General features: G+C 44.0%; 1 protein-coding gene across 3 annotated transcripts in view; it reads right to left on the reverse strand.

Annotated features, from left to right (window-relative positions):
- Nucleotides 1-27343, reverse strand: part of chn2 (chimerin 2) — a 367748-nt gene that overhangs the window by 141815 nt on the left and 198590 nt on the right. The window contains exons 3-5 of one of the 3 annotated variants that reach the window (XM_072575033.1): nucleotides 8215-8270; nucleotides 3623-3654; nucleotides 326-439 (exon numbers count right to left, since the gene is read on the reverse strand). In XM_072575033.1, coding sequence (XP_072431134.1) covers nucleotides 326-439; nucleotides 3623-3654; nucleotides 8215-8270 — 202 coding nt within the window. Of the gene's footprint in view, nucleotides 1-325; nucleotides 440-3622; nucleotides 3655-8214; nucleotides 8271-27343 lie in introns of those variants that run through there. The other 2 variants (XM_072575036.1, XM_072575037.1) reach the window with 2 other exon arrangements.

Raw genomic sequence — 27343 nt, forward strand, 5'->3', positions numbered from 1 at the left:
TTTAAATTGTAGAGCATGGTTTACATGTGATCTTGTGCTTTTGCTGCATAGAAGAGCTGAGTCAAGGTGACCTGACTGATACTTGAAGACACATAGAAATATTCACAGGAAAGGGAGGATATGAAACAGCAAAAGCTTAAGACAGTTGGACTCCTATAGGAATCAAAACTCAACAGTGAGAATCATCTAAAATTTCTATTTTTCTTATTCTAGATCAATGACTCCAGAAATAAAAAAGAGGGCCAAGGTTTGTTACATCTCAAATAAAAAAAAGCAAGTTCAACATAATTTATTCAGTTCATCGACATCAAGAGCAGGTATGTACCTCAGAGCCAATGTGTTGCTACCAGGCTGACGCTGGCTCTCCCTAATGAGATAAGCTCCCTCAACACCACCAAGCAGTTCATCAGCTTGCTCTCGCGATATCATCCCATGGAACCTAAGAAAAGAAAATACTGCAAAAATCACAAAAGTGACAAAGAAATTAAGGTACCATAAATAGATGGGGAAAAAAAAGTGTTAACTGTGGCAGGATTGACATTCTACACAAAAACAAACCCTCTTCAAAAACAATTTCCAAAAAGAGCAGAAATGGAACAACCGAGTCATTTTATCACAGGCTCCCATGAGATGAGATCACAGAACACAAGTAACATGATAGCTATGTAACCATTTCACTTTGTAATTTTGTTTACAAACTTGGAATTAATATTGTTGTTTTCTATAGAAACAAAAGTCCTTGAACTAACTTTCCAAAAACTATTTTTTACAATAAATCCAAACTTGATCTTATTAAGCTACAAACCACAATATGTCACTTGCTTGAGAATTAACAAATCTGCTCATTTTGATCAATTTTGCCAATTATAATTTTATTGATAGTTGAAAAGCAAAAGAACAGAACAGCAAAACATAGTCAATAAAGACAATTTGATCTAAGATCTACATTGGAACCATACTGATCAGCTACCTGTTTTGATGATTAATTTGTATGTATAATCATTCAGTATTAAAACTATTTAGAGAATACAACAGACCATGCCTCTGACTACTGAAATTTTTTACTAATTATTATTATATAAAAGATGCATAATTATCTGATAAATACATACTCAAATTCCAAATATGATATTATTCAAATAATTCAATTTGAACTTACTCTCTTTATACAATGGGATCTAAAAACATTTTTTAAATTTAAAAATGTGGCATTTCAGTAATGGCTGTTATTACAGTTTGTAGCATAATCCAGGGTGATAAAAATCTACAAGGTAACCTTCAAGCTTGAATTACTATCAACTAATTACAAGCCTCAATGTTAATTATATGAAAACAGCTGAAGGACAGTGGTGTGGTGTGACCCCAAGTTACAGTGCAGAGTATGCCATGCAGAGATCTTGAAAAATACAGGTGCACTTTATTTACTCATATAAATCCACCCTGAATATGGAGTTAGCAAATTTTCAGCATTCATTCCTAATCTACAGAAAAATGAATAGTCATGCATCAAGGAGCTGAAACTGTACTCCAGTTAATTTGTAGCAATCAACTAGAATAACATTTGCAAACATTTCACTGGGCTAGAAGAAAACAACTGTGATAAATAAAACGTTAACCATCACAAGTGCCTGATCTGTAGACAGGTGAAGTTATGGATTTTCCCGACTCTACAGAAGTAAATTATCTGAAACGCAGAAGCTTTAGAATGGGAAGAAAAAAAGACAGGATTTTCTTTATAAAAAAAAGAACAAGTGAAGAAAAGCAAACTCAAACTTGCATTAATGTCACTGGTTATCACATTTTATTTGGCAAAGCTAACTGTCTTTGAAATTTTGCCTGGGAGAAGTTGAACTGTCATCTAATACTTATACAGGCCTTTCCAGCAGACAATTTAGTGACTCCAAATTTAATTCTCAGAGAAATGTAAATGTGCTTAGCTAATTGTTACAGTATAGTATTTAAGGTAAGTTGCCAGTCACTGAACATCATACTGTAACAACAAATTCACACCATTTATACATAATTTCTCCATATTAATTTAGTCACATTACAGTCGTTATGTACCAGCATTGAGTCTCGGTGACAGAACTGGCTGCAAAGAAAACAAAACAGTGATGGACAAGATGTGGCCAGAACATCAGTTGGAGAGGGAAGAGGGAATCGAGAAATCAGATGGAGAAATAGTTACGAGAAATTGAAGTTATGACGGGCACCATAAAAGCCTGGTGACAAGTTTGATTAGCAAAACCGATGAAAAGTGAAAGAAATATTACCCGGGAGAAAAGAACCTCGAAAAATAAACTCGATGGCAGATTAAAAACAAAAAGAATGATAAAAAGAAAAGATAGATTTGTTAAAGAAGTGGAAACAGTCAGGTCTCCAAAAAGAGAAAAAAGTCAGTATAATACTTAGCTGAAGGAAGTAAGTGAACACCCCTGGCAGAACCTGTGGGTGGCAGGGGATAGAAATGTGGAAACAAAAACTGAGGAGTTGTTTAGCTCCATCGGAGTAACTGAAAGAAGTGCACTGAGGCTTTTTTGTAATAGAAAAATATTGCTAAAACTGAAAAACACAATCAACAAAACAATTGAGAGAATGGTCTTGTTACACAGTCCAGAAACTTGAGCAACTTCAGGAAAGGAGGAACAAAGGTTACTAATGATAGGCAAATATGAAAATGCACATATGGACAAATAAGAAAGGGACAAGATCAGGGATTACTACTTTAGAAGGTCAGTGAAGATTGCGGGGACATTGAAGGAAGTAGCTGGAAAAAACTGAAATCATGTGGTCACTCATTGCCAAAAGGGATGGGAAAAATGGTGAGGCAAGTGATGGATATTGAACTGCCAGAAAGGAGAGCAGGAAGACCCAAGTGCAGATAGAAAGTGGCAGTGATGAAAGACAAACAGGATTGGAAGTGGAACGAATATCTGACACAAGGAGTTGGAGGCAGGTGATCAATCAGCAACCCGGAGTAAAATGATAGGAATTGAAAGAAGATCGTAGCTATTAAAGCACTCATTAAAGCAGTGACAAGAAAATTATTGTTCTTTTCTCTCTAAATAATTTGATAACACAAGGAAATTGACAAGCATAGGTTTCCATTTTGGAGAAAACTAGAGAATTCATTTCTTTTGTGATAACAATTAAACAGCATTCGTAAGTGATTCTTCAGAACAGTATTTCAGAAACATGTTGCTTGTGTCAAGTAACAGCTAAAATTGAAGATATTCTTGTGTCTGCTAAAATATAACTTAAAGGGAACACTCAAATTTATTACTGTTTGTCTTATTCATCCCTGGTATCAGGACATTATTGTGTGTTATCATATAGAAATGTACTCTGCTGCAATGTGGTATCAAAATTATTTCTCGTGTGCCAGGGTACAAGATTGCTTTTTACATCACAATATTGATAAAGAATGCAAATTTCAAATCATCATCCCACTGTAAGCCACCATACATTAGAAACTAAAATACAATCATGCATAAACCAAGTAAATACATTACTCTTCAGCATAACTGCTTTTCTAACAACAATCCGATCTACAGTACTTCTTGCTCTGTTATTTGCAAAACACAGTCTAAAATATTAACAAAAATTAAAATGATTTACGTACTCTCTTCCATAGTACTTTGGCCTGTTTTCAACCTGTAAACCAAAGAAAATTGTTAGCAACGTATATGTATATTGGTCCTTGAAGAGCAAGTGATCTGAAATATAAGTAAGGAATTTGCTACCTAACCTACCAGAAACATTCTCAAACAATTTAAATACTGTATGCTTACAAAAGTGCTTCAAAATCAAAACATTATACACATCTTGTAAATGGCAGTCCTCAAATATTAATTTTATTCTCTAATATGGAAGATGGCCCTACTTTATCCATTTATGTCTGATATTGTACAATATATACTTCGACCACAAGTTAAGTGCTAGAAAAACGCAGGAACCCACAATTTATTTTCAAACAAATTTTAATACTGCCCTGGACTGATAGTTGGTCTTGGAATCAGATCTAGACTAGACAAACTGGAATGTATTCCCACTTTTGCATCTGTGAAATGCAGGGTGTGATGCAGGCCATAACATTCTAGAAATCCTTGCTTAAGATCCTTTTCTTTCAGACACACTTGAAACTTACTCTACCCCTTTCTCCAAGCTTTTAGTTATTTGTGTCAATGTCTCCTTCTTTGACTTGTTGACAATTTTGTTCTTGTAAGGCACCTTGTGTCAGTTTATGATATTCAAATGCACTACACTAATGCAAGTTGTTGTTGACCTTTGCAAAGCACTTTGGGCGACTTGAGAATACGACATTTCTATGAAATGGCTCTGCTTTAAATATATTTTGCTAAATGAATTGCTGAGGATTTACCTCATACATTAATACATTTACAGGTATGAATCTTGTTACCAACCAAATGTTACCAGATCACTAGATTCCGAAAATAAGAAAGAATTTGCATTCATGTATGGACATCATCTTAACAAGTCACCTAGGATATCCTGAAGTGCTAATGCATACAACTCATACACAGAAAAACCTCCCAAACAGCAAATGAAATGCATAAATACTTAATCTCGGAATTTGTTGGAAGAGGGGTGGTAGTAAACTCGAAAAGAAAGCAATGACAAGCAGATCTAAATCATGATCCTCAACATATGATATATCCAGAAGAAAAAATAGCCATTATCACAACACTAGAAAGAGCATTTGAATGTGTCAGACGATTATTTCCAGAGCAGCATGACCATTGTTACTGCTCAACTTCATAAAGATTAGTTGAAAAACTATTAACTTTTACATTCACATCATTCAAATTTCATAAAAAGGTTAATCAATAATTTCATGGATTTCTATACTGTACAATCTTAGGGAGGTCAATCTCTCCTCCAAAATTAAACTATCTTATTATACATCTTCCTGTTGAGTTACCAAATGTCACTGCTAAGTTTTGAAACTAGAAATGTAAATAAATGCTAGAAAATCAGTTTGAAGCACTCCCTGGATTCATTGCACTAGGAAGTCCAAGTGTAATGTTATGAAAAGTCCACTAGATGGCAACTGCCATAGGTATTTATATCAAACAATTTCAAACAATAATGGGACTATAGTGATAACAACAGAAATTGATATATTCTACACCATCTGAATCACAGTTCTGGGAGATACTTGATTATAATCACTGGTACATGAATTGATACATGAAAGAAAGGATGTCATTACACTCGCGGGAGTGCAGAGGAGATTCACCAAGATTGTGTAGAGGATGGAGTAGTTTAGCTGTGAAGAGAAACTGGATAGGCTTGGGTTGTTTTCTTTGAAGAAGAGAGGCCTGAAGGAGAATCTGATTGAAGTATATAAACTTATGGTGGGCATGGACAGGGTGGTTAGAAAACCACTGTTCCCCTTAGTTGATGGGTCAATAACAAGGGGGCATAATTTTTAGGTAAAAAGAAGGAGATTTAGAAAGGAAGTTAAAAAGAGACTTCATCCAGAAGGTGGTGAGGATCTGAAATTCACTGACAAAGGTCATTGAGGTGGAAAACTTCACAACCTTTAAAAATACTCAGATGGGCACATGAAATGACACAGGAGAAAGTGAGGAGTGCACTGATGCTGGAGATCAGAGCTGAAAAGGTGTTGCTGGAGAAACGCAGCAGGTCAGGCAGCATCCAAGGAACAGGAGAATCAATGTTTCAGGCATGAGCCCTTCTGCAGGAATCAGGAATTCCTGAAGAAGGGCTCATGCCCGAAACGTCGATTCTCCTCCTCCTTGGATGCTGCCTGACCTGCTGCGCTTTTCCAGCAACAGATTTTCAGACATGAAATAACATAACCAACTGTTGAAAGTGGGACTAGTGTAGATTTTGAGTAGTTTTTGTCAGCTCAGACTTTATGGGCCTCTTGTATACTGTGTGACTCTATGATTCTATGAAACTAGGAATTTCTTTTCTTTTTACTGTATTTTCAATTCTACATACAACAACTTGCTTGCATATGATGCATTTAATATAGAAAATATCCCCCAAAAAACTAGAGGAGGAAATGGAAAAAACAAAAGAGGTTATATAATCATAGAATTATACAGGACAGAAGCAGACTCTTCATGCCAACCAGATATCTTAAGTTTATCTAGTCCCATTTGCCAACATTTGACCCTTGCCCCTCTAAACCCTTCCTATTCAAGTTCCATCCAGATGCCTTTGAAGTGTTGTTGTACTAGCCTCCACCACTCCTTCGGACAGCTCATTCCAAAAAATGCACCACCCACTGCTGAACAGAAGCACAAAAGCAAAGTATAGCACAGGAACAGGTCCTTTGGCCCTCCCTGCCTGGGCCAATCATCATGCCCCAACTAAACTAAAAGAACCCTTCTGCCCTTATTCACTCGCTATCCCTCTATTTGCTCCATATTCATGTAACCATCCAGATGCCTCATAAATGTCACCAATGTGCCTACTTCCACCATCTCCAGGCTCCTACCACTCTGAGTGAAGAACTTCCCTCACACATCTACCTTAAACTTTCCCCCTCACACCTTGAACCTGTGCCTCCTTGTAATTGAACTTCAACCCTGGGGAAAAGCCTCTGCTGACTAACATGTTGATAAAGAAAACTTAGCACATCAAGCAATGGTGTGGGAGTTAGAAGAGGTGTCAAAGGATTGGTTAAATTTAGGCCTTTAAAAGTGGAAGCATAATTCAGAGGGACTGGGGTGAGTGTGAAGGGGGGGTGGGTGTTGGATAGTTAAGAGAGAGTTTAAACTGAGCTTTATGAAAAAAAAAGGTAATGTTGATGGGTGAGTGAAGGCTCTTCCATTAGTGATAAGATGAAGGGAGGGAGCATGTAAAGGTGCGAGTTGGATTGTAAATGGCATTGAAGGAAAGAAAGGAGAAGGTATGAGAGAGGTTGGACAGCTTGAAATCATGGAGGGATTTGAACAAGGAAATCAGGATTTTAAATTCAATGTGAAGCGGAACGTAGTGTGACTCACAAGGAAGTATGTGAGGAGCAAATGAGACAGAATACAGGTTATAGAGTTCCAAACATGCTTCTGCTCAAACCGCCGAAAGGATTTTCTATTTGTGGTATGTTACTGCAAGCAAATGAACATCTGGCAAACTATTAGCAAGCAAAGGTTAGCCGTCTGCAAAATAGTGCAAGGTCCAGTAAAAAAATATTCATGCAAGACAGACAGAATGGTCGAACATTTTATCAAAATAAAAATCCAACTTTCAGAAGCCAGCAAAAATCCATTATTGTATCATAATTATTTAGAAGTACAATAACTATAAACTCATCGTATAGAAGTCTGAATCAAGGAGCAGAGCTAGTGAAAAAAGCACAAAAGCAAATTTACGCAATTTCAATCTTCCAAATAAGTTTCACTATGATATGCTGTGCAAATGTATACATGAAAACTCACAGCTTAGCCATCAGCAAAACCTTGTAAATTTGAAGTAACTCAGTTGAACGTCAAGATGACAAGGATCTTGATGACAAGATAACAGTTATACTTGTTAATAGTTAGGATCTTGTTAAAAGTGATGAAGCAGAAGATGATTTGCTATAAAAATTGGTTAATATTTTTATTTTCTGTTTTGTAATTTTACAAAATTCCTGTTAATCCATTCAATACATGGATGAAATACTCAAGCATATAGAAACCATTATACTACTGAAGGAATTCTATTGTAATTCAGTACAATTCCACATCATTAACACAAAGAAACTGAAGAGTACAAATTAAAAGAGTTATTTAAATATTAGCACAGTACTGAGTTGACAAAGTAATTTAGGTGGAAAATTATGCCAAAAAAGGTGTTATATTTCAAGTAGGTGACTTTTTCAACAAACTTGCGACATGATACCCAAGCTAATGAGAATCATGCTAGTTTCAAATTCTTGGGGAAATTAATATGAAACTATCGTACACTATTATAAACTCCGAAGGATGAATAGTGAAGTGCTAAGTCAAGCATTTATTAGTTTACAACACTAAATTCACTTTGTCATTGATACTGAAAATCATTTTCAGGTGTGAACTTTGCCACATGACAAGATAATGTTTCATTTCACCATACTGATGGTCAGACTACAAGCTGCAGGATTCCTTCTCCATCATTAGTTACAATGAAAACGTCCCATGCTATTCAAACCTCAAACTGTGTTGTCACATTATTCAAGTCCAATTTCCAACTGACCTCTCGAGGACAGATAATTCTCTTCGGACGTGGGGCTTCTTGCTGTAACTGATACACTGCCCAAAAACATAACAAAGTAATATTAGCACATTAAAGACATTACAAGACATAATATTCAACACATTACAAGAATAAATACCTAAATCCCAAAGTTGTGATTGGACATGTTTACTCTGTAATTACTCAGATTACAAGCCAGACAATTCAGTGCCACATGCAAAGTGATGCCATATAGCACATCAAATCTGAACCTTCCTAAATACAACTTTTCTCCTCAACTCCGAGCATCCCTTTCACTCAGTGGTCATTTGCCTGTTGAGATTATGCAATTTACATATTTATACTGAGTTAGAATAACATACACAAGTGAATCCAACTTTATACCCTTCGATAGCCACTGACAGTGGACTAATTATAATCGGAAATGTCAAAATAGAAGTCAGAATTGAAGGAGCACTGATATTTTTGTGCATAGGGATTACACAGGGGAAAAAAACAAAGGCATTATTAAAGGTTTAGATGGAGAGGAATTTCTTAAGTGTGTACAAGACAATTTTCTGATTCAGTATGTGGATGTACCTACTAGACAAGGTGCAAAACTTGACCTACTCTTGGGAAATAAGGCAGGGCAGGTGACTGAGGATGTCAGTGGGGTAGCACGCGACCATAATTCTATTTGTTTTAAAATAGTGATGGAAAAGGATAGACCAGATCTAAAAGTTGAAATTCTAAATTGGAGAAAGGCCAATTTTGACAGTATTAGGCAAGAACTTTCGAAAGCTGATTGGAGGCAGATGTTCGCAGGTAAAATGGACAGCTGGAAAATGGGAAGCCTTCAGAAATGAGATAACAAGAATCCAGAGAAAGTATATTCCTGTCAGGGTGAAAGGGAAGGCTGGTAGATATAGGGAATGCTGGATGACTAAAGAAATTGAGGGTTTGGTTCAGAAAAAGAAGGAAGCATATGTCAGGTACAGACAGGATAGATCGAGCAAATCCTTAGAAGAGTATAAAGGAAGTAGGAGTATACTTAAGAGGGAAATCAGGAGGGCAAAACAGGGACATGAGACAGCTTTGGCAAATAGAATTAAGGAGAATTCAAAGGGTTTTTACAAATATATCAAGGACAAAAGGGTAACTCGGAAGAGAATAGGGCCCCTCAAAGATCAGCAAGGCAGCCTTTGTGTGGAGCCATAAAAAATGGGGGAGATACTAAATGAATATTTTGCATCAATATTTACTGTGGAAAAGGATATGGAAGATATAGACTGTAGGGAAATAGATGATGACATCTTGCAAGATGTCCAGATTACAGAGGAGGAAGTGATGGATGTCTTGAAATGGTTAAAAGTCGATAAATCCCCAGGACCTGATCAGGTGTACCCAAGAACTCTGTGGGAAGCTAGAGAAGTGATTGCTGGGCCTCTTGCTGATAGTCATACGTGAGGTGCCAGAAGACTGGAGGTTGGCATACGTGGTGTGACTGTTTAAGAAGGGTGGTAATGACAAGCCAGGGAACTATAGACCGGTGAGCATGACCTCGGTGGTGGGCAAGTTGTTGGAAGGAATCCTGAGGGACAGGATGTACATGTATTTGGAAAGGCAAGGACTTATTAGGGATAGTCAACATGGGTTTGTGCGTGGGAAATCATGTCTCACAAACTTGATTGAGTTTTTTTGAAGAAGTAACAAAGAAGATTGATGAGGGCAGAGCAGTTCAACAAGGTTCCCCATGGGAGACTGGTTAGCAAGGTTAGATCACATGGAATACAGGGAGAACTAGCCATTTGGATACAGAACTGGCTCAAAAGGTAGGAGACAGAGGGTAGTGGTGGAAATTTGTTTTCAGACTGGAGGCCTGTGACCAGTGGAGTGTCACAAGGATCGGTGCAGGGCCCTCTACTTTTTGTCATTTACATAAATGATTTGGATGCGAGCAAACAGGTACAGTTAGTAAGTTTATAGATAACACCAAAATTGGAGGTGTAGTGGACAACGAAGAGGGTTACCTCAGATTACAACAGGATCTGGACCAGATGGGCCAGTGGGCTGAGAAGTGGCAGATGGAGTTTAATTCAGATAAATGTGAGGTGCTGCATTTGGGAAAGAAAATCCTAGCAGGACTTATACACTTAATGGTAAGGTCCTAGGGAGTGTTTCTGAACAAAGTGACCTTGGAGTGCAGGTTCATAGCTCCTTGAAAGTAGTGTTGCAGGTAGATAGGATAGTGAAGGTGGCGTTTGGTATGCTTTCCTTTATTGGTCAGAGTATTGAATACAGGAGTTGGGAGGTCATGTTACGGCTGTACAGGACATTAGTTAGGCCACTGTTGGAATACTCCGTGCAATTCTGGTCTCCTTCCTATCGGAAAGGTGTTGTGAAACTTGAAAGGGTTCAGAAAAGATTTACAAGGATGTTGCCAGGGTTGGAAGATCTGAGCTACAGGGAGAGGCTGAACAGGCTGGGGCTGTTTTCCTTGGAGCGTCGGAGGCTGAGGGATGTAAACCTTATAGAGGTCTACAAAATTATGAGGGGTATGGATAGGATAAATAAGCAAAGTCTTTTCCCTGGGGTCGGGGAGTCCAGAACTAGAGGGCATAGGTTTAGGGTGAGAGGGGAAAGATATAAAAGAGACCTAAGGGGCAACTTTTTCACACAGAGGTGGTACGTGTATGGAATAATCTGCTAGAGGATGTGGTGGAGGCTGGTACAATTGCAACATTTAAGAGGCATTTGGATGGGTATATGAATAGGAAGGGTTTGGAGGGATATGGGCCGGGTGCTGGCAGTTGGTACTAGATTGGGTTGGGATATCTGGTCGGCATGGACGGGTTGGACCGAAAGGTCTGTTTCCATGCTGTATATCTCTATGACTCTATATAATATGCATGCATCATAGAGCTTGTGCTATACAGTGAAAATATTTTTATAATCTTAGAATTTCCTGTATGAATATGTTAGTAGTGTGCCCATTTTAAAACAGTAGCACACAGTCTTTTGATACAAAAGTTATGTTTGATTGGTTTACATAATAACGAGCTTCAATTCTTTTTTCAAATCTAAAGAGGCAAAGCATGACGTTACAAAAAGATCTACCATCATGGAAATCCAAAAGAAAAACTGAAACTGAAGAAACAAAAATCCATCTAGTATGCCAAACAAAAAGCTAGATTGAGTTGTCAGCTTGATGCTTGAAACATTCATTAGAGGAATTAAATATGGAGATGTTGCTGCTAATCGTAAGGTCAATCCTGTCATTAACTATGTGGAAACTCTAATGGATGAGCAAAGACTGGTTATTTTCACAAACAATACAAAGAAGCATGAAAGTAAATAAATAAATATGGACAGGTAAATCATCTTTCACACACTCAAGCAGTTAGTTGCGAAGCAGCAATGATTGAGCTTTCATTGCCACTCACTAGGAATATAAGAGGGTAATAGTTTTTTTTTTGCTTCTAAATTCCTATGCGAGAAATTCCCCTGCTGTGTAATTGCAGTGAAGCCATAAACGTCTGTATATAAAAAAACAATTTTACTAAAATTATCTCCCTATGATAAATTGGGCCAGATTTTCCAGAGAGTGGCAATCCGACACACACTGCCACTCTAGCCCCTGGTTTTTTTTTACAATGAAAGAAGGGAGCTCTGCATTTCAGGGAGGAGATTCTTATTAGGTCTGAGGTCTGGGTTGTGTGACAGGGAAGTATGATGTCTGTTTAATAGTTACTCAGGCGTTAGACAATGTATTTCAACTGTTGAGATTTTCCTGGAGTAAAGTGTTGACTTCATTTCACCAGAACATTCTGAAGCCCTCAGTTTTTAATGAGGATGGTCAAAAGATTCCAAGCATAGAGGAATTTCCCAACAGAATCTTCATTTTCCCAGGCAATTCCTTTAAAGTGCTACAATGGGAATTCCGAGGAGCTCCAAGTGCAATTCCCATTGACTGTCTGTAAAATGACTGGTTAACGGAAAACCGGCTACAATAATTTTTGATTTAAAATTATATTTTTACCAGAGAAATTTTAATATGTAGGACAAACATATGAAGTGGGAAAAGAGATAACATTATGTAGCATTTTTGAATTGTTTTGTTGGCTTTCATGCAGTTGCCTTCTGTAAAGACCCATTCAGATTTTATGGTTAAATAGAGATAGTACACAGTGAAGGCAGGTATGATAGAGTTACTTTCTCAATGAATAGCTAACCCTCATCAAATTCACAACAAAAACAAATTATAGCTAGTAGTTTAATATAATTTCAATTTATGTTTGTTTAATTTGACTAAAATTGTTTATTGTCTAAAAGAATTAGTTGAAAATAAATATAAATTATTTCCAAACGTATATTCTTTGGTTCATTGATGCATCTATTGATAATCTAAAATAGACTTTTTACAAAATCATTAGTCATTTAGGGGAACTTGTCTTTGTTGACTCAGCCAAAATTTATTATCCATCACTAACTGCTCTTGAGAAGGTGATTATGAGCTGTCTTCCTGAACTACTGCTGTCCATTTGCTGTAGGTAGACCCACAATGCTTTTAAGGAGGGAATTCCAGAAATTTGACCCAGAGACTGTCAAGGAATCCAAGTCAGTGTGGTGGTGTCTCCATGGACGGCAGTGGGGAAACATGTAGGGTTCAGAAAGCATTGGAGGGTTCGAGCTATACAGCGAGGCTAAATAGGCTGGGGCTATTTCCCCTGGAGCATCAGAGGCTGCAGTGACGTTATAGAAGATGATAAAATCATGAGGGGTGTAGATAGGGTGAATAATCAAGGTCTTTTCCTCAGGGTAGGGCAGTCCAAAACTACAGGTCATAGGTTTAAGGTGAGAGGGGAAAGATTTAAGGGGGATTTAAGGGGTGACATTTTCAAGCAAAGGGTGGTGCACGTATGGAATGAGCTTCTAAAGATGGTGGAGGCTGGTACAATCACAGCATTTAAAAGGCATCTAGATAGGTACATGAGTAGGAAGAGTTTAGAGGGATATGGGCTAAATGCTGGCAAATGAGATTAGATTAATTTAGAAATCTGGTCAGGATGGACGAGTTGGACGCTATGCAGCTCTATGACTGTAAGAAAGCATCAAGCAGGAACTTGATGGGATAAGGTGAGGGCGTTTAGAGGCCTGTGGAAATTTAGAATCAAATGCAGTGCATTTGTCAGTGACTTTTAAACACAGCTACTTGCATCTGACTTCCAGATTTGCCAGCCAATTAGGTTGAGCAGCTGTCATAATGATTTGCCTGAGAGGATTTCAATGCAGACATTTAAAGGGGCACTGCATGAGTAATAGTTGATGGATTCGAGACGTCACAGAACAATGGAAAAAAAAACTGTTAGAGTGAAATACCAAGTCTGCATCTCCGTTTGGAAACGATGTTGGCTGCTAAGACCCATAAGGAAATACAGAATAATCTTGATTATCTGAACAAGATGGGCAAGGAATATTCTGCTCGGATAACATTGCTGAGATAACGGATTGTTTGGAAAACAGATAATATTTTTACAGGACCTCGAGATCTTATCCGGATAATCTGAAATTCGAATAATTTGGCATTCAGATAACTGAGGTTGTTCTGTACTGTTCCATATTGAGGAGGGGGGAATGTTTGGCAATGAAAATAAGCAACTGTGGCTGGAGATTGATTTGAGGTTGAGCAGCAAGAGTGTAGTGTTACGCTCATGGATGTAATGACAAAAGCAGTTTATTAACTTAAGCATAGCAACTAAGGTGGGAACAGTGGCATATTCAACACCGTCTTAATACATGTATCAGATCAATGTCTTCATTCTGCTTTCTTATGCCTACTCCAGAACATTATAATGCACCTAACAGTGCACAATGTGAAATTGCTAAGTTTCTGTCTGATTTTGAAGTCAAATGAAAGTATTTGTTCATGCCACATTCGATTACTGTTCTGCTTTACTGGCGATAGAAGGAAAGCGAGCACTTAATACCAAGTACAGAGGTCCTTTGAAAGGGACCCTTTCAAATTTTGGCAACCATGCTGATGTGACAACTCACATCTACAAAGTGCAGTTTAGGTAAATGAAAGTGATGAATGTTGAAACTCAGGCCAAGTACTATAAACAAAAGCCTTTGACATAAATAGTTAATAAAGCATACAGTTTCAATATTTAGTGTAATATTTGTCGTATAATTTCTTCTATCCCCTTACCATGATGTACTCACTTTACTTTCATTGGCAAATTCCAAAAGCCCCAGGAAATTCAAGCACTTGCAGTTAAATCCCAAACTCATATTAAAACCATTCTTAAGTTAGTGATATGTTGAAATTGACAACATGCATCTCCCATGAGGTTTGCTCCCACAGCCGAACAAACCACAGTTAAACGTGGACGTCGATGCACTGAAACGGGTTCTCAACCTGTTGTCAATTTCACCATTTCAATGGAGGTGAACTTGGGAGATTTTCTGCACCACCAGGACACTGAAATGGCTGCCACGTCTCCTTCATGTATGTTGGTCGCCTACACTCCATTCATTGTGTCTTTATTTCATGTCTGATTTGACATTGGATTTCAGACTTGCAACATTTTTCAGAAAGCATTTTCGTGAAAAAGCCAAACAGGTTAACCTTAACCCTTTAAGTCCTTTCAATATGCCTATAGAAGACAATAAGAGGAGCAGCTGCTGCTGGTCAGTCATGCTTGGTCAAGACACAAACTCTGATCCAGGAAAAGCAAAGTATGGAAATAGACACAAGCAGATATTTTGTCAGCCTGCACTGTTAGGTCATGAAAAAAAATTTGGTTGTAAAATGGTTAATCAACTACTGTTTGTCCTAGAAACTGCCACATCAATTGGATCATCAAAACAGCAGCTAAGGAATTGGTTACTGCAGATGAACAGCAACAGATTCCCAGCTTGGGAGAGCGATTTAAACTAAATTACAAGTTTCAACAGATGTTTCGGTTTTCTAGTGAGGGAAGCAGATTGCTTATTTCTCAGTTAAATCACTGGATGAAATATAATGCGGCTGAAGGGAGACTGAAAACTGCAGACTTATCAGCAGGTCCAAAAATACTCGATAAATGCAGCATGAGCAATTATCTAGATAAAGAGCAGAGGACAGAATATATTTTATACCTATTCATAAATATGGGTGCTTATTCTGAGAACAGACAGAAAAAGTTATAATTACTGCAATGAGGGGGTGAAACAAAAATAACTAATTAATGGAAATTAAATACAGTTTGATATTGTTCTTTTTGAAAATTGCCTGTAACATTCTAATAATTGAAGGAATTTTCTTATAGAAAAATTCCAAATATTGGGCGTCTCAGATACATCTCAATCTCAGATGATTACCTTTTTCCATATACTGCAAATATAAAACCATCACAGGATCAGTTTTTTGTCTTAAACTCAATTATGGAGGTGATGGCTAATGCTATTATCTGGACTTTAATCCAGAATTCCAAGTAATGTTCTGGGGACCCAGGTTTAAATTCCATCATGCAGGTGAATTTGCATTCAATAAGAAAAGAAATCTGGGATTAAGTGTGTAATGATAACCATGAAACTGGTGTCATTTGCCAGAAAAACCCATCTGGCTCACCAATGCCACTTCAGGGAGGGAAATCTGCCATGCTTACCCGGTCTGGCCTGCATGCAACTACAGACCCACAGCAATGTGGTTGACTCTCAACCGCCCTTTGTCTAATCAAGGACGAACAATAAGTTCTTGTCTGACCAGTGATGTCCACATCCCATGAACAAATTTTTAAAAATCTACCTTCTCCTTTTAAATGTTTTCACTCATTAAAGTTCATAACAATGAAATATCTTTTATTTTCATCCCATCACTAGCAATGAGCATTGAAACAGAACAGCGTGATGTGTAGGGCAAAGCTCGTTCCACTCTGTCACAGGAGTTGGTTTCAGCCACCTCCTTAGGTCAGCACGATCTGGCATTTTCTTCCAGCGGGGTAAGAGTTAGAACTATAACAAGGACTATCTCAACTGGCTTTAAGCCACAGAAGGAGAGAACTCTTTTCTTTTTTAAAATTTAACCTATTTTCTCTAGTTTCAACCTCGTTTCAACCACTGCTAATTTGACAAATAAACATTTGAATGAGGAGACACTTTGTGTCTGTTCCACCATAAACACAGAAAATAGAACAGGATGAGGCCATTCAGCGCATTGTGCTTGCCCTGTTATTCAATATGGCTGGTCATCCAACCCAGAACCTCTGATCCTGCTTTCTCCCCACACCTTTTGGTCTCTTTAGCTCCAAATCCTTACAGCATGGAAAGAGGCCATTCGAGTCTGCACGGACCCTCCAAAGAGCATTCCACCTGGATCCAACCCCCACCCCAAACTCTATTCTTGTAACCCCACTCCTACCATGGCTAATCCAGCTAGCCTGCGTACCCCTCTACACTATGAGATTATTTAGCATGGCCAGTTCACCTCATCTGCACGTCTTTGGACTGTGGGAGAAAACTGGACAACCCAAAGGAAATTCACACAGACATAGGAAGAATGTGCAAACTCCACACAGACAGTCAGACGAAGCCAGAAATGAACCCAGATCCCTGGCGCCATGTGGCAGCAGTGCTAACTACTGCCACCATACTGCTCCAATATCTATTTCTTTCTTGAAAACATTCAATGTCTTAGCCTCAGCCATTTCCTGTGACAGATTCACTACTTTCTGGGTGAAGAAACTTTTCCTCATCTAAGTCCAAAATGACCTACCCTTTTCCCTTAGACTCGGACCTTGGGTTCGGAATCCCCAGTCTGGAAACATTTATTCTGTCTAGTCCACTTCGAATTTAATATGTTTCTATGAGATTACCCTCATTCTTCTAAATGCCACTGAATATAGTCCTTCTTGATTCAATCTTTTTTTCATTTATCATTCCTACCATCATAGGACGCAATCTGGTAAGCTTTAATTGCAGGCAAAAGTGGGTACTGCAGATGCTGGGGATTAGAGTCAAGATTAAAGTGGTGCTGTCAAAGCACACCAGGTCAGGCAGCATCCGAGGAGCAGGAAAATAGACATTTCGGGCAGCAGCCCTTTTGCCCCAAACGTCGATTTTCCTGCTCCTCGACTGCTGCCTGACCTGGTGTGTTTCTCCAGCACTACTCTAATCTAAACTTGAATTGCACTCCCTCCATAGCCAGAACACCCTTTAGCAAAGAAACCAAAACTGCATACAATACCCGAGCTGTCATCTCACCAAGCCCCTGTACAGTTGTACTAAGACATTCCTACACATGCACTCCTATTCCTCTTGCTATGAAGGCTAGCATACCATTTGCCTTATTTATTGCCTCCGAGACCAGCATTCTCAGCTTCAGTGACTGGTGTATGAGGACACCCGGGTCTAGTTCTACCTTTATATTTCCTCACCTATTGCCATTCGGATAATAATCTGCCAGACCATTTTTGTAACTGAAGTGGATGACTTCACATTTATCAACATTATACGTCATCCTCCATGCTACTGCCCACTCACAACTCTCACTGAAACATCTCTGCATCCTACTCACAGCTCATTCTCCCATCCAGCTTTGCATTATCAGCAAACTTGGAAAATATTGCATTTAGTTGCCTCATCTCATTCATTAACGTTATATTAACATATACTGTAAATAGGCAGTGGTTTTAGCTGGGATTCGACTACTACTCAGAAAAAGACCTCTTTGATTCTATGTTCCAGTATCTGTTTGCCAACCATTCTCTATTCATATCAGTCCATTACCCAAACTCCCATGTGTTTAATATGCTTAACAATTTGATAAGATCGTGGTTAATATGATTATGGGCTCAACTGTGCTTTGCTGTCCACCCATAACCTTTGAGACCCATTCAATCAAGGATCTATCTACTTCTGTCTTTAAAAAAAAATCAGTGACCTCACCCCTTTGTAGCAAAGCAAATTTCATAGATCGACATCATGCATAAAAATTTCTCCTCATCTCAAGGTAAACGGGAGGTCACTTACTTTTAAACTACGTCTCCTTTTCAGCATTAACCTGTCAACTCTACTCAGGATTTTACATGTTTCAGCAATTCAGGAATCACACACTTCTAAATCCCAATGGGTACAGGTCCAAACTGTGCATCATAAGATCATCTCTTGAAAAGAGCAGGAGACAGGATGACCCAGTAACAGAATACAGCACTTATCCATGTCAACCTTGGGTTTGTGAGTGGGCTGATCATGATTTGAGAAAAAGATCACAAGAACATAGTTGGTTGATTAGTTGATGATTATTTTTCTCGTTTATCTTTCAAAACTTGGGTAACTCTACAAATCATTATTTGTTATTCAGTGCAACTTACTATGTTGGAATTCCCTATTTAAGATAAGCCAATCAGGGTAAGAAAAACTTACTTAAATAATAAGTACAAATTGGACATTAATTAAAGTGCAAATAAAAAAATTAATTAAACGTGATGAAGGTGGCAGGACAGAAAATGTGTAAAGCTGCTGAACGTGGGGGTTCATGGATATTCCTGTGATCCATGGCGAACACATCTACAATCTAGTGGGCGGCACGGTGGCACAGTGGTTAGCACTGCTACCTCACAGCGCTAGAGACCCGGGTTCAATTCCCGCCTCAGGCGACTGACTGACTGTGGAGTTTGCATGTTCTCCCCGTGTCTGCGTGGGTTTCCTCCGGGTGCTCTGGTTTCCTCCCACAGTCCAAAGATGTGCAGGTCAGGTGAATTGGCCATACTAAATTGCCCGTAGTGTTAGGTAAGGGGTAGATGTAGGGGTATGGGTGGGTTGTGCTTCGGCGGGGCGGTGTGGACTTGTTGGGCCGAAGGGCCTGTTTCCACACTGTAAGTAATCTAATCTAATCTAATCTAATTGTGCCTGTGTCTGGAGGAATTTCAGCTCTTAGTCACTGAGCTGGAGGCCAAGCTGAAGGTACTGTGACAAATCAGTGAGGGGGAATGTTACCAGGACACATTGTTTCAAGAGATCGTCACACCCCTTGGAGTAGGGTACTCTGTTTTGTTCCATGGTCAGGCGCAGAACATAATGACTGGCAGTTAGGTAGGTATGATCAAAAGGACAGAAGTGGAAGAGAATCAGCCCTTGCAATTGTGCAAAAGGATCGAGGTTCTGGTGACCTGTACAGATGAAAGCAGAACAAGGCAGGGTGGATGATCAAAGTGGCCATGGCACAGTTGTACAGGAAGCCATTCAAGAAGTTTATTAGAAATGTAGTGCAGCACAGACAGTATATTGCTGGAGATAGACACAATTCTCTTTTGTTGGGAACAAGAGTCCAGACATTTATGTTGCCTGTTTGAGTGGGACTGGGAAGTGCAATGGGAAAGGGAGGATCGAATTGTCATTAATCCATGTCGATACCAATGACATTGATAAGAGGTTCTGCTTAGAGAGTATAGCAGCTCGGGGCAAAATTAAAAAGAACATCAAATCTAATGATCTCTAGATTGGTAGCTGAACCACAAACATGTTGGAGGAGGGTAAATAAGATTAGAGAGTGAAATTAGTGTCTCAAAAGCTGGTGTGGGAGAAATGAGTCTCAATTCCTTTGAAATTAACACTAGTACTGAAGCAAGTGGAAGCTGTACTGTTAGGATACTTTGAACTGTTATTAGCTCTAACTTATCCTGATTGCAATTGTTTTAAGTTCCTCTCTTTCTTTCACCCCTTGATTTACAAATATTTCTGAGCTGTTATTGGTGCCTTCTAATGTTTCTGCCAGTGCAGAAACACACTTAAGCAGTCAAATGTGGAAATAGTTCTAAGCACCTTATCGGTAACAATATTGAAGGAGGAGACTACATGGGAAAACAAACGGTTGCCTAAGAAAAGCACTGCAATTGTCATGAGTGACTTTAATCTAAATATAGATCGGATAGATCAGCTAGACTGGAGGATGAGGTCATAATGTGTTTGTGATAGTTTCTTAGAGCAATATATCCTAGAGCCATCCAGATTTGAAGCTAAGTTGGATGGGCCAATGTGGAACGAGACAGGTTTAATTCATGACATCATTGTAAAGGAACCTTAAAAAACAGTGATAATGACATGGTTACATTTGGCTGAAGGAGTGGGCCTCAGACAAATGTTTTAAAGTTGGCAGTGTTTGTTGACACTTGGGGTTTATGCCCTCCTTTTTTTGTGTTATTCTTGGCTGCTTTTTAAGCTCTATCATTCCCTAACTAATTTTTGCAGAATCATATGATTTTACTTTTGATACAGTACTCAACTTTACTAATTAGCAGTGTGAGTGGGAGTGGGGGAATGGGGGGCTGGATGGAGGAAGGAGGGTGAGGTTAGGGGAAGGGCAGGAGGGAGAGGGGGCTGGAGTGAGAGGGGGGCTGAGTGGGCGGGGTGGAGGGCGGAAGAGAGAGGGGAAGGAGGAGTTATGAAGGAGGAGGAGGGGAAGGGCGCACGAGAGGGGAAGGGGGCGCACGAGAGGGGAAGGGGGCGCACAAGAGGGGAAGGGGGCGCACGAGAGGGGAAGGGGGCGCACAAGAGGGGAAGGGGGCGCACGAGAGGGGAAGGCCAATGGGGAAGGGGGGGAACCAGTGGGGAAGGAGGGGGCAAGAGAGCGTGTGAGATGGGAAGGGGTAGGGAGTGCGAGGGGGGAAGGGGCAAGGCGTGTGAGGGGAGAAGGGGGGAGTGCGCGAGAGGGGAAGGCCAGTGGGGAAGGGGGGTTGAGAGGGGAAGAGGGGGGCGCGAGTGGGGAAGAGGGGGGGCGCGAGTGGGGAAGATGGGGGCGCGAGTGGGGAAGATGGGGGCGCGAGTGGGGAAGAGGGGGGCGCGAGTGGGGAAGAGGGGGGCGCGAGTGGGGAAGAGGGGGGCGCGAGTGGGGAAGAGGGGGGCGCGAGTGGGGAAGAGGGGGGCGCGAGTGGGGAAGAGGGGGGCGCGAGTGGGGAAGAGGGGGGCGCGAGTGGGGAAGAGGGGGGCGCGAGTGGGGAAGAGGGGGGCGCGAGTGGGGAAGATGGGGGCGCGAGTGGGGAAGAGGGGGGCGCGAGTGGGGAAGATGGGGGCGCGAGTGGGGAAGAGGGGGGCGCGAGTGGGGAAGAGGGGGGCGCACGAGGGGGGGAGGTAGTGGGCGCACGATGGGGGGAGGTAGTGGGCGCACGCGGGGGCGAGGTAGTGGGCGCGCGAGAGCGGAAGGAGGGGGGCACGGGAGGGGAAGGAGGGGGGCACGAGAGGGGAAGGAGGGGGGCACGAGAGGGGAAGGAGGGGGGCACGAGAGGGGAAGGAGGGGGGCACAAGAGGAGAAGGAGGGGGGCACAAGAGGAGAAGGAGGGGGGCACGAGAGGGGAAGGAGGGGGGCACAAGAGGGGAAGGAGGGGCGAGAGAGGAGAAGGGGGCGCGCAAGAGGGGAAGGCCAGTGGGGAAGGGGGGGAACCAGTGGGGAAGGAGGTGGCGAGAGAGCAAAGGGGGGCGCGCGAGATGGGAAGGGGGAATACGCAAGAGGGGAAGGGGGGGGCGAGAGGGGAAGGGGGGGCGAGAGGGGAAGGGGGGGCGAGAGGGGAAGGGGGGGCGAGAGGGGAAGGGGGGGCGAGAGGGGAAGGGGGGGCGAGAGGGGAAGGGGGGGGCGAGAGGGGAAGGGGGGGCGAGAGGGGAAGGGGAAATACGCGAGAGAGGAAGGGGGGGCGAGAGGGGAAGTGGGGGCGCGAGTGGGCAAACGGGGCGAGAGAGGGAACGGGGGGCGCGAGAGGGGAAGGGGGGGCGCGAGAGGGGAAGGGGGGGTGTGCGAGAGGGGAAGGGGGGGTGTGCGAGAGGGGAAGGGGGGGGGCACAATAGGGGAAGGGGGGGGGCACAACAGGGGAAGGAGGGGGGCACAATAGGGGAAGGAGGAGGCACGATAGGGGAAGGAGGGGCGAGAGAGGAGAAGGGGGTGCGCAAGAGGGGAAGGCCAGTGGGGAAGGGGGGGAACCAGTGGGGATGGAGGGGGCAAGAGAGCAAGGCGGGGCGCGCGAGAGGGGAAGTGGGAATATGCGAGAGGGGAAGGGGGGGCGCGAGAGGGGAACGGGGGGCACGAGAGGAAGGGCGGGCGGGCAAGAGGTGAAGGGAGAAGCAAGAGGGGAAAGGGGGAGCGAGAGGGGAAGGGGGAGCGAGAGGGGAATGGGGCAGCGAAAGGGGAAGGGTGGCGAGAGAGGAAGAGGGGCCGAATGGGCAAGGGGTGGTGAGTGGGGAAGGGGGGCGGGCGACAGGGTAAGGGGGAGCAGGCGAGAGGGAAAGGGGGAGCGAGAGGGGAAGGGTGGGAGCGAGAGGGGAAGGGGGGGCGGGCGAGGGGGGAAGGGGGGGCGGGCGAGGGGGGAAGGGGTGGCAGGCGAGTGGGGAAGGGGTGGCAGGCGAGGGGGGAAGGGGAGCGAGAGGGGAAGAGAGGGCAAAGGGGAAGGGGAAGGGGAAGGGGAAGGAGAAGGAGGGGTGCGAGTGGGGAGAGGAGGCCATTGGGGAAGGGAGGTGACGGGGCGAGAGGGCAGTGGGCGCGAGAGGGCAAGGGGGTGCGTGAGAGAGGAAGTAGGGGCCGCGCAAGAGGGGAAGTAGGGGGCGCGCGAGAGGGATAGTAGGGGGCGCGCGAGAGGGAAAGTAGGGGATGCGTGAGAGGGGGCACGTGAGAGGGGAAGGGGGGGCGAGAGAGGAGAAGGGGGGGTGCGAGAGAAGGGGGAGCGCAAGAGGGGAAGGCCAGTGGGGAAGGGGGGGGAAATTAGTGGGGAAGGAGGGGGCGAGAGAGCAAGGGGGCGGGTGTGATGGGAAGGGGGGGCGCGCGAGAGGGGAAGGGAGAGCACGCGAGAGGGTAAGGGGCGGGGTGTGCGAGAGGGGAAGGGGGGGCACGCGAAGGAGAAGGGGGGCAGCGAGAGGAGAAAGGGGGGCACGCGAGAGGAGAAAGGGGGGCACGCGAGAGGAGAAAGGGGGGCACGCGAGAGGAGAAGGGGGGGCACGCGAGAGGAGAAGGGGGGGCACGCGAGAGGAGAAGGGGGGGCACGCGAGGGGATTGCCAGTGGGGAATTGGGGGAAGCAGTGGGGATGGAGGGGGCGAGACAGCAAGGGGGGAGCGTGTGAGAGGAGAAGGGGGAGGCCAGTGGGGAAGGGGGGGCCAGAGGGGAAGGGGGGCGCGCGCAAGAGGGGAAGGGGGGCGCGCGAGAGGGGAAGGCCAGTAGGGGAGGGGGGGCAGTGGGGCATGGGGCGGGGGGGGGTCGAGAGGGGAAGGGGGGGGTCGAGAGGGGAAGAGGAGGCATGCAAGAGGGGAAGGGGAGGCACGCAAGAGGGGAAGGGGGGCGTGCGAGAGGGGGACAGGGGGCCAGTGAGGAAGGTGGGGCACACGAGAGGGCAAGGGGGGCGCGCGAGATGGGAAGGGGGGGCACGAGAGGGGAAGGGGGGGCGCTGGGGGAGGCCAGTGGGCAAGGCCAGTGGGGAATGGGGGCGCGATAGGGGAAAGGGGTAGCGCGAGAGGGGAATGGGGGTGGGCGTGAGAGAGGAACGGAGGGCGCTGGGGGTGGGGGGGGGGGGGCGGGAGGCCAGTGGGGGAGGGAAGAGCCAGTGGGGAAGGCCAGTGGGGAATGGGGGCGCGCGAGAGGAGAAGGGGTGGCACGAGAGGGGAATGTGGGGCACGGGAGGGAAAGGGGGGGTGCGAGAGGGGACGGGGGGGCGCGCGAGAGGGGAAGGGGGTGAGAGGGGAAGGGGGGCACGAGAGGGGAAGGGGGGCACGAGAGGGGAAGGGGGGCGCGAGAGGGGAAGGGGGGCGTGAGAGGGGAAGGGGGGCACGAGAGGGGAAGGGGGGCACGAGAGGGGAAGGGGGGCACGAGAGGGGAAAGGGGGGCACGAGAGGGGAAAGGGGGGCACGAGAGGGGAAGGAGGGCACGAGAGGGGAAGGAGGGCACGAGAGGGGAAGGAGGGCACGAGAGGGGAAGGAGGGCACGAGAGGGGAAGGAGGGCACGAGAGGGGAAGGAGGGCATGAGAGGGGAAGGGGGGCACGTGAGGGGAAGGGGGGGCACGAGAGGGGAAGGGGGGGCACGAGAGGGGAAGGGGGGGCACGAGAGGGGAAGGGGGGCACGAGAGGGGAAGGGGGGGCACGAGAGGGGAAGGTGGGGCGCGCGAGAGGGGACGGCGGGGCGCGTGAGAGGGGAAGGGGGGGCGCGTGAGAGGGGAAGGGGGGGCGCGCGAGAGGGGAAGGGGGTGAGAGGGGAAGGGGGCACGAGAGGGGAAGGGGGCACGAGAGGGGAAGGGGGGGTGCGCGAGAGGGGACGGCGGGGCGCGCGAGAGGGGACGGGGGGGGCGCGCGAGAGGGGACGGGGGGGCACACGAGAGGGGAAGGGGGGGCACACGAGAGGGGAAGGGGGGGCACGAGAGGGGAAGGGGGGGAACGAGAGGGGAAGGGGGGCACGAGAGGGGAAGGGGGGGCACGAGAGGGGAAGGGGGGGCACGAGAGGGGAAGGTAGGGCACGAGAGGGGAAAGGGGGGCGCGAGAGGGGAAAGGGGGGCGCGAGAGGGGAAAGGGGGGCGCGAGAGGGGAAAGGGGGCGCGGGGGGGGGAAGGGGGGCGCGAGAGGGGGGAAGGGGGGCGCGAGGGGGGGGAAGGGGGGCCGCGATCCAGGAGATGGCACAGGGAGACAAGACAGGTCAAGGACCCAGGCGTCTCTCCTCTCCTCACAATTCCCTCCATGTACATCCTGAGTCTCTGTTGCCAAACCCTGGTTCAGAAGTGTGTGCTTCAATATTCAGGCGCAGTGCAGTACCTGTGGTACCTGTACACTCAATGTGTCTGGGATCATGCACACATGCATTTCTCAATTGGTGCATAGGCATAGTCATCTGCTTTTGAGTAGGAGAAAGTCAGGACTTGCAGACGCTGGAGACTCAGAGTGTAAAAGGGTTGCACTGGAAAAGCATAGCAGGTCAAGCAGCATCCGAGAAACAGGGAATTGACATTTTAGGCATAAACCCCAATTGTCAACAAACACTGCCAAGTATAATTCACTTGTCTTAGGCCCACTCCTTTCCTTAAGCCAAATGTAACCATGTCATTATCACTGCTTTTCAAGGTTCCTTTACAATGATGTCATGAATTAAACTTGTCTCGTTACACATTGGCACATCCAACTTAGCTTCAAATCTGGATGGCTCTAGGATATATTGCTCTAAAAAACTACCACAAACACATTTTGACCTCCTCTTCCAGTCTAGCTGATCTGTCCAATCTATATTTAGATTAAAGTCACTCATATAATTGCAGTACTTTTCTTAGACAACCATTTGTTTTACCATGTAGCCTCCTCCTTCAATACTATTACCGGTAAGGTGCTTAGAACTATTTCCACATTTGACTGCTTACCTTTGCTGCTTCTAATCCCCACCCAAACATGTTGATCTTTAGAACTCAGTCACATCTCACTAGTATAATGAAACCATCCTTAAGTAACACAGCAACCCCACCACACTTTCATAGCATTGCATTCTTCTGGAATATCAATTATTCTTGAATATTCAGGTCCCAAGAGACGTCATCTGACAGCAATGTTACTGTAATAGCGATCAGATTAGATGCATTTATTTTCATTTGAGCAAAAAAATATCTTTAGTTGTCATCTTAACATTTTTGAAGAGTTGGGCGTCAACTACAAGTGGACCGAAGTTTGTACATGCAGTTCCTCCCTGCCATTCTCAGATTGTCATTATCTTTATTGCTACAGTTAATTGCCATAGCACCTGGTTCATCATTCGAAAATTAAATAGTGAGCTGTAAAAGGTAAACAAGCTGATTATAAGCTGCAGTTACCGGAGTCTTCATAAACTTGAACCTAAGAAAACAGTTCAGATACATTTCCAATTCATGTCAAATCAGGAATAGTTTTGAACTATTACTACAACCTCCTAAAACTACTTCAATTCAAATCCTTATCTCTAACAGACAGTGAAGATTTCCATCACCTTTCAACTTGAAGTGAACCAGGATTTTGAGCTAAATTCCTTGAGTCTTAAATCTGTCAATGTTACTTGTGCTAAAGACCATCAGATGTAGAAGTGAACGTGGGACATTCAGCCATTGAGTCGACTGCACAGTTCAGTGTGATCTTGGCTTATCTGAATCCTTAACCCCACTTTGTCTTTCCACATAACCCTTGATTTCCCTACGAATTCAAAATCTGTCCATATCATATCAGCCTTGAAAATACTAAATAGCCCAGTCTTGACAGCCCTTCAGGTAAAGAATTCTACAGTAACACTATCTTCCAACAGAAGACATTCTTCATCATCTGGCTTAAACAATGCAACAATATTCTGAAATTGTGCCCTTTAGTCCTAGACTCTCCCACTAACCTCTCTTCAGCCCTAGACTCTCCCACTAACCTCTCTTCAGCTTTCCTGTAAAGACCTCCAAGAATCTTCTATGTTTCAATTCAGTTGTCTCTCGTTCTTTTAGATTCCAATGGGTACAGCCTAACATACTCAATCTCTCCTCATAAGGTAGCACCCCCATACCTGCTATCAGCTTGATGAACTTTCTCTGGCTTGCCTCCAAAGCCAGTATAACTTTCCTGGTCTGACTATGCCTTGTATAATTTTAGTAAAACCACCTTACTTCTATACTTAAAACTCAAAAAACTAAAATGATGATTCAAGGATGAGGATTCCCAAATCCATCTTGTAGCCTTCTGCAGTCTTTCTCCACTTAAATAATATCCAAATCCACTGTTCTTCCTGTCGAAGTGCATAACCTCACAATTTCCCAAATGATATTCCATCTGCCAAGTTTTTGCCCACTCTCTTTACCTGATAATAAATCCAGCTGCAGACTCTGTGTCATCTACATCAATTGCCTTCCTATATATTTTTGCAAACCCGTTATAGTACATTCACTTTCCTCACCCAAGTTGTGGATGCAGCACTGAATGCCTTGGTACACTGTTAGTTTTACAGTCTGCCATCACGAATATCCACTGTTACCCAAACTCTTTCCCTTTCATTAGTTAACCAATCCTCTACCTGTGCTAATATATCTCCAAAACCATGAGATATCATCTTATTAACTTGTCTAAAGTGTGGTACCCTCTTAAACAGCTTCTGAAAATCCTAATATATTACATCCCCGGCTTCTTCTTTATCTATCCCAATTGCTATCTCCTCCAAACATTCC

The sequence above is a fragment of the Chiloscyllium punctatum genome, chromosome 8, assembly GCF_047496795.1.
Source record: "Chiloscyllium punctatum isolate Juve2018m chromosome 8, sChiPun1.3, whole genome shotgun sequence".
Classification (NCBI taxonomy): domain Eukaryota; kingdom Metazoa; phylum Chordata; class Chondrichthyes; order Orectolobiformes; family Hemiscylliidae; genus Chiloscyllium; species Chiloscyllium punctatum.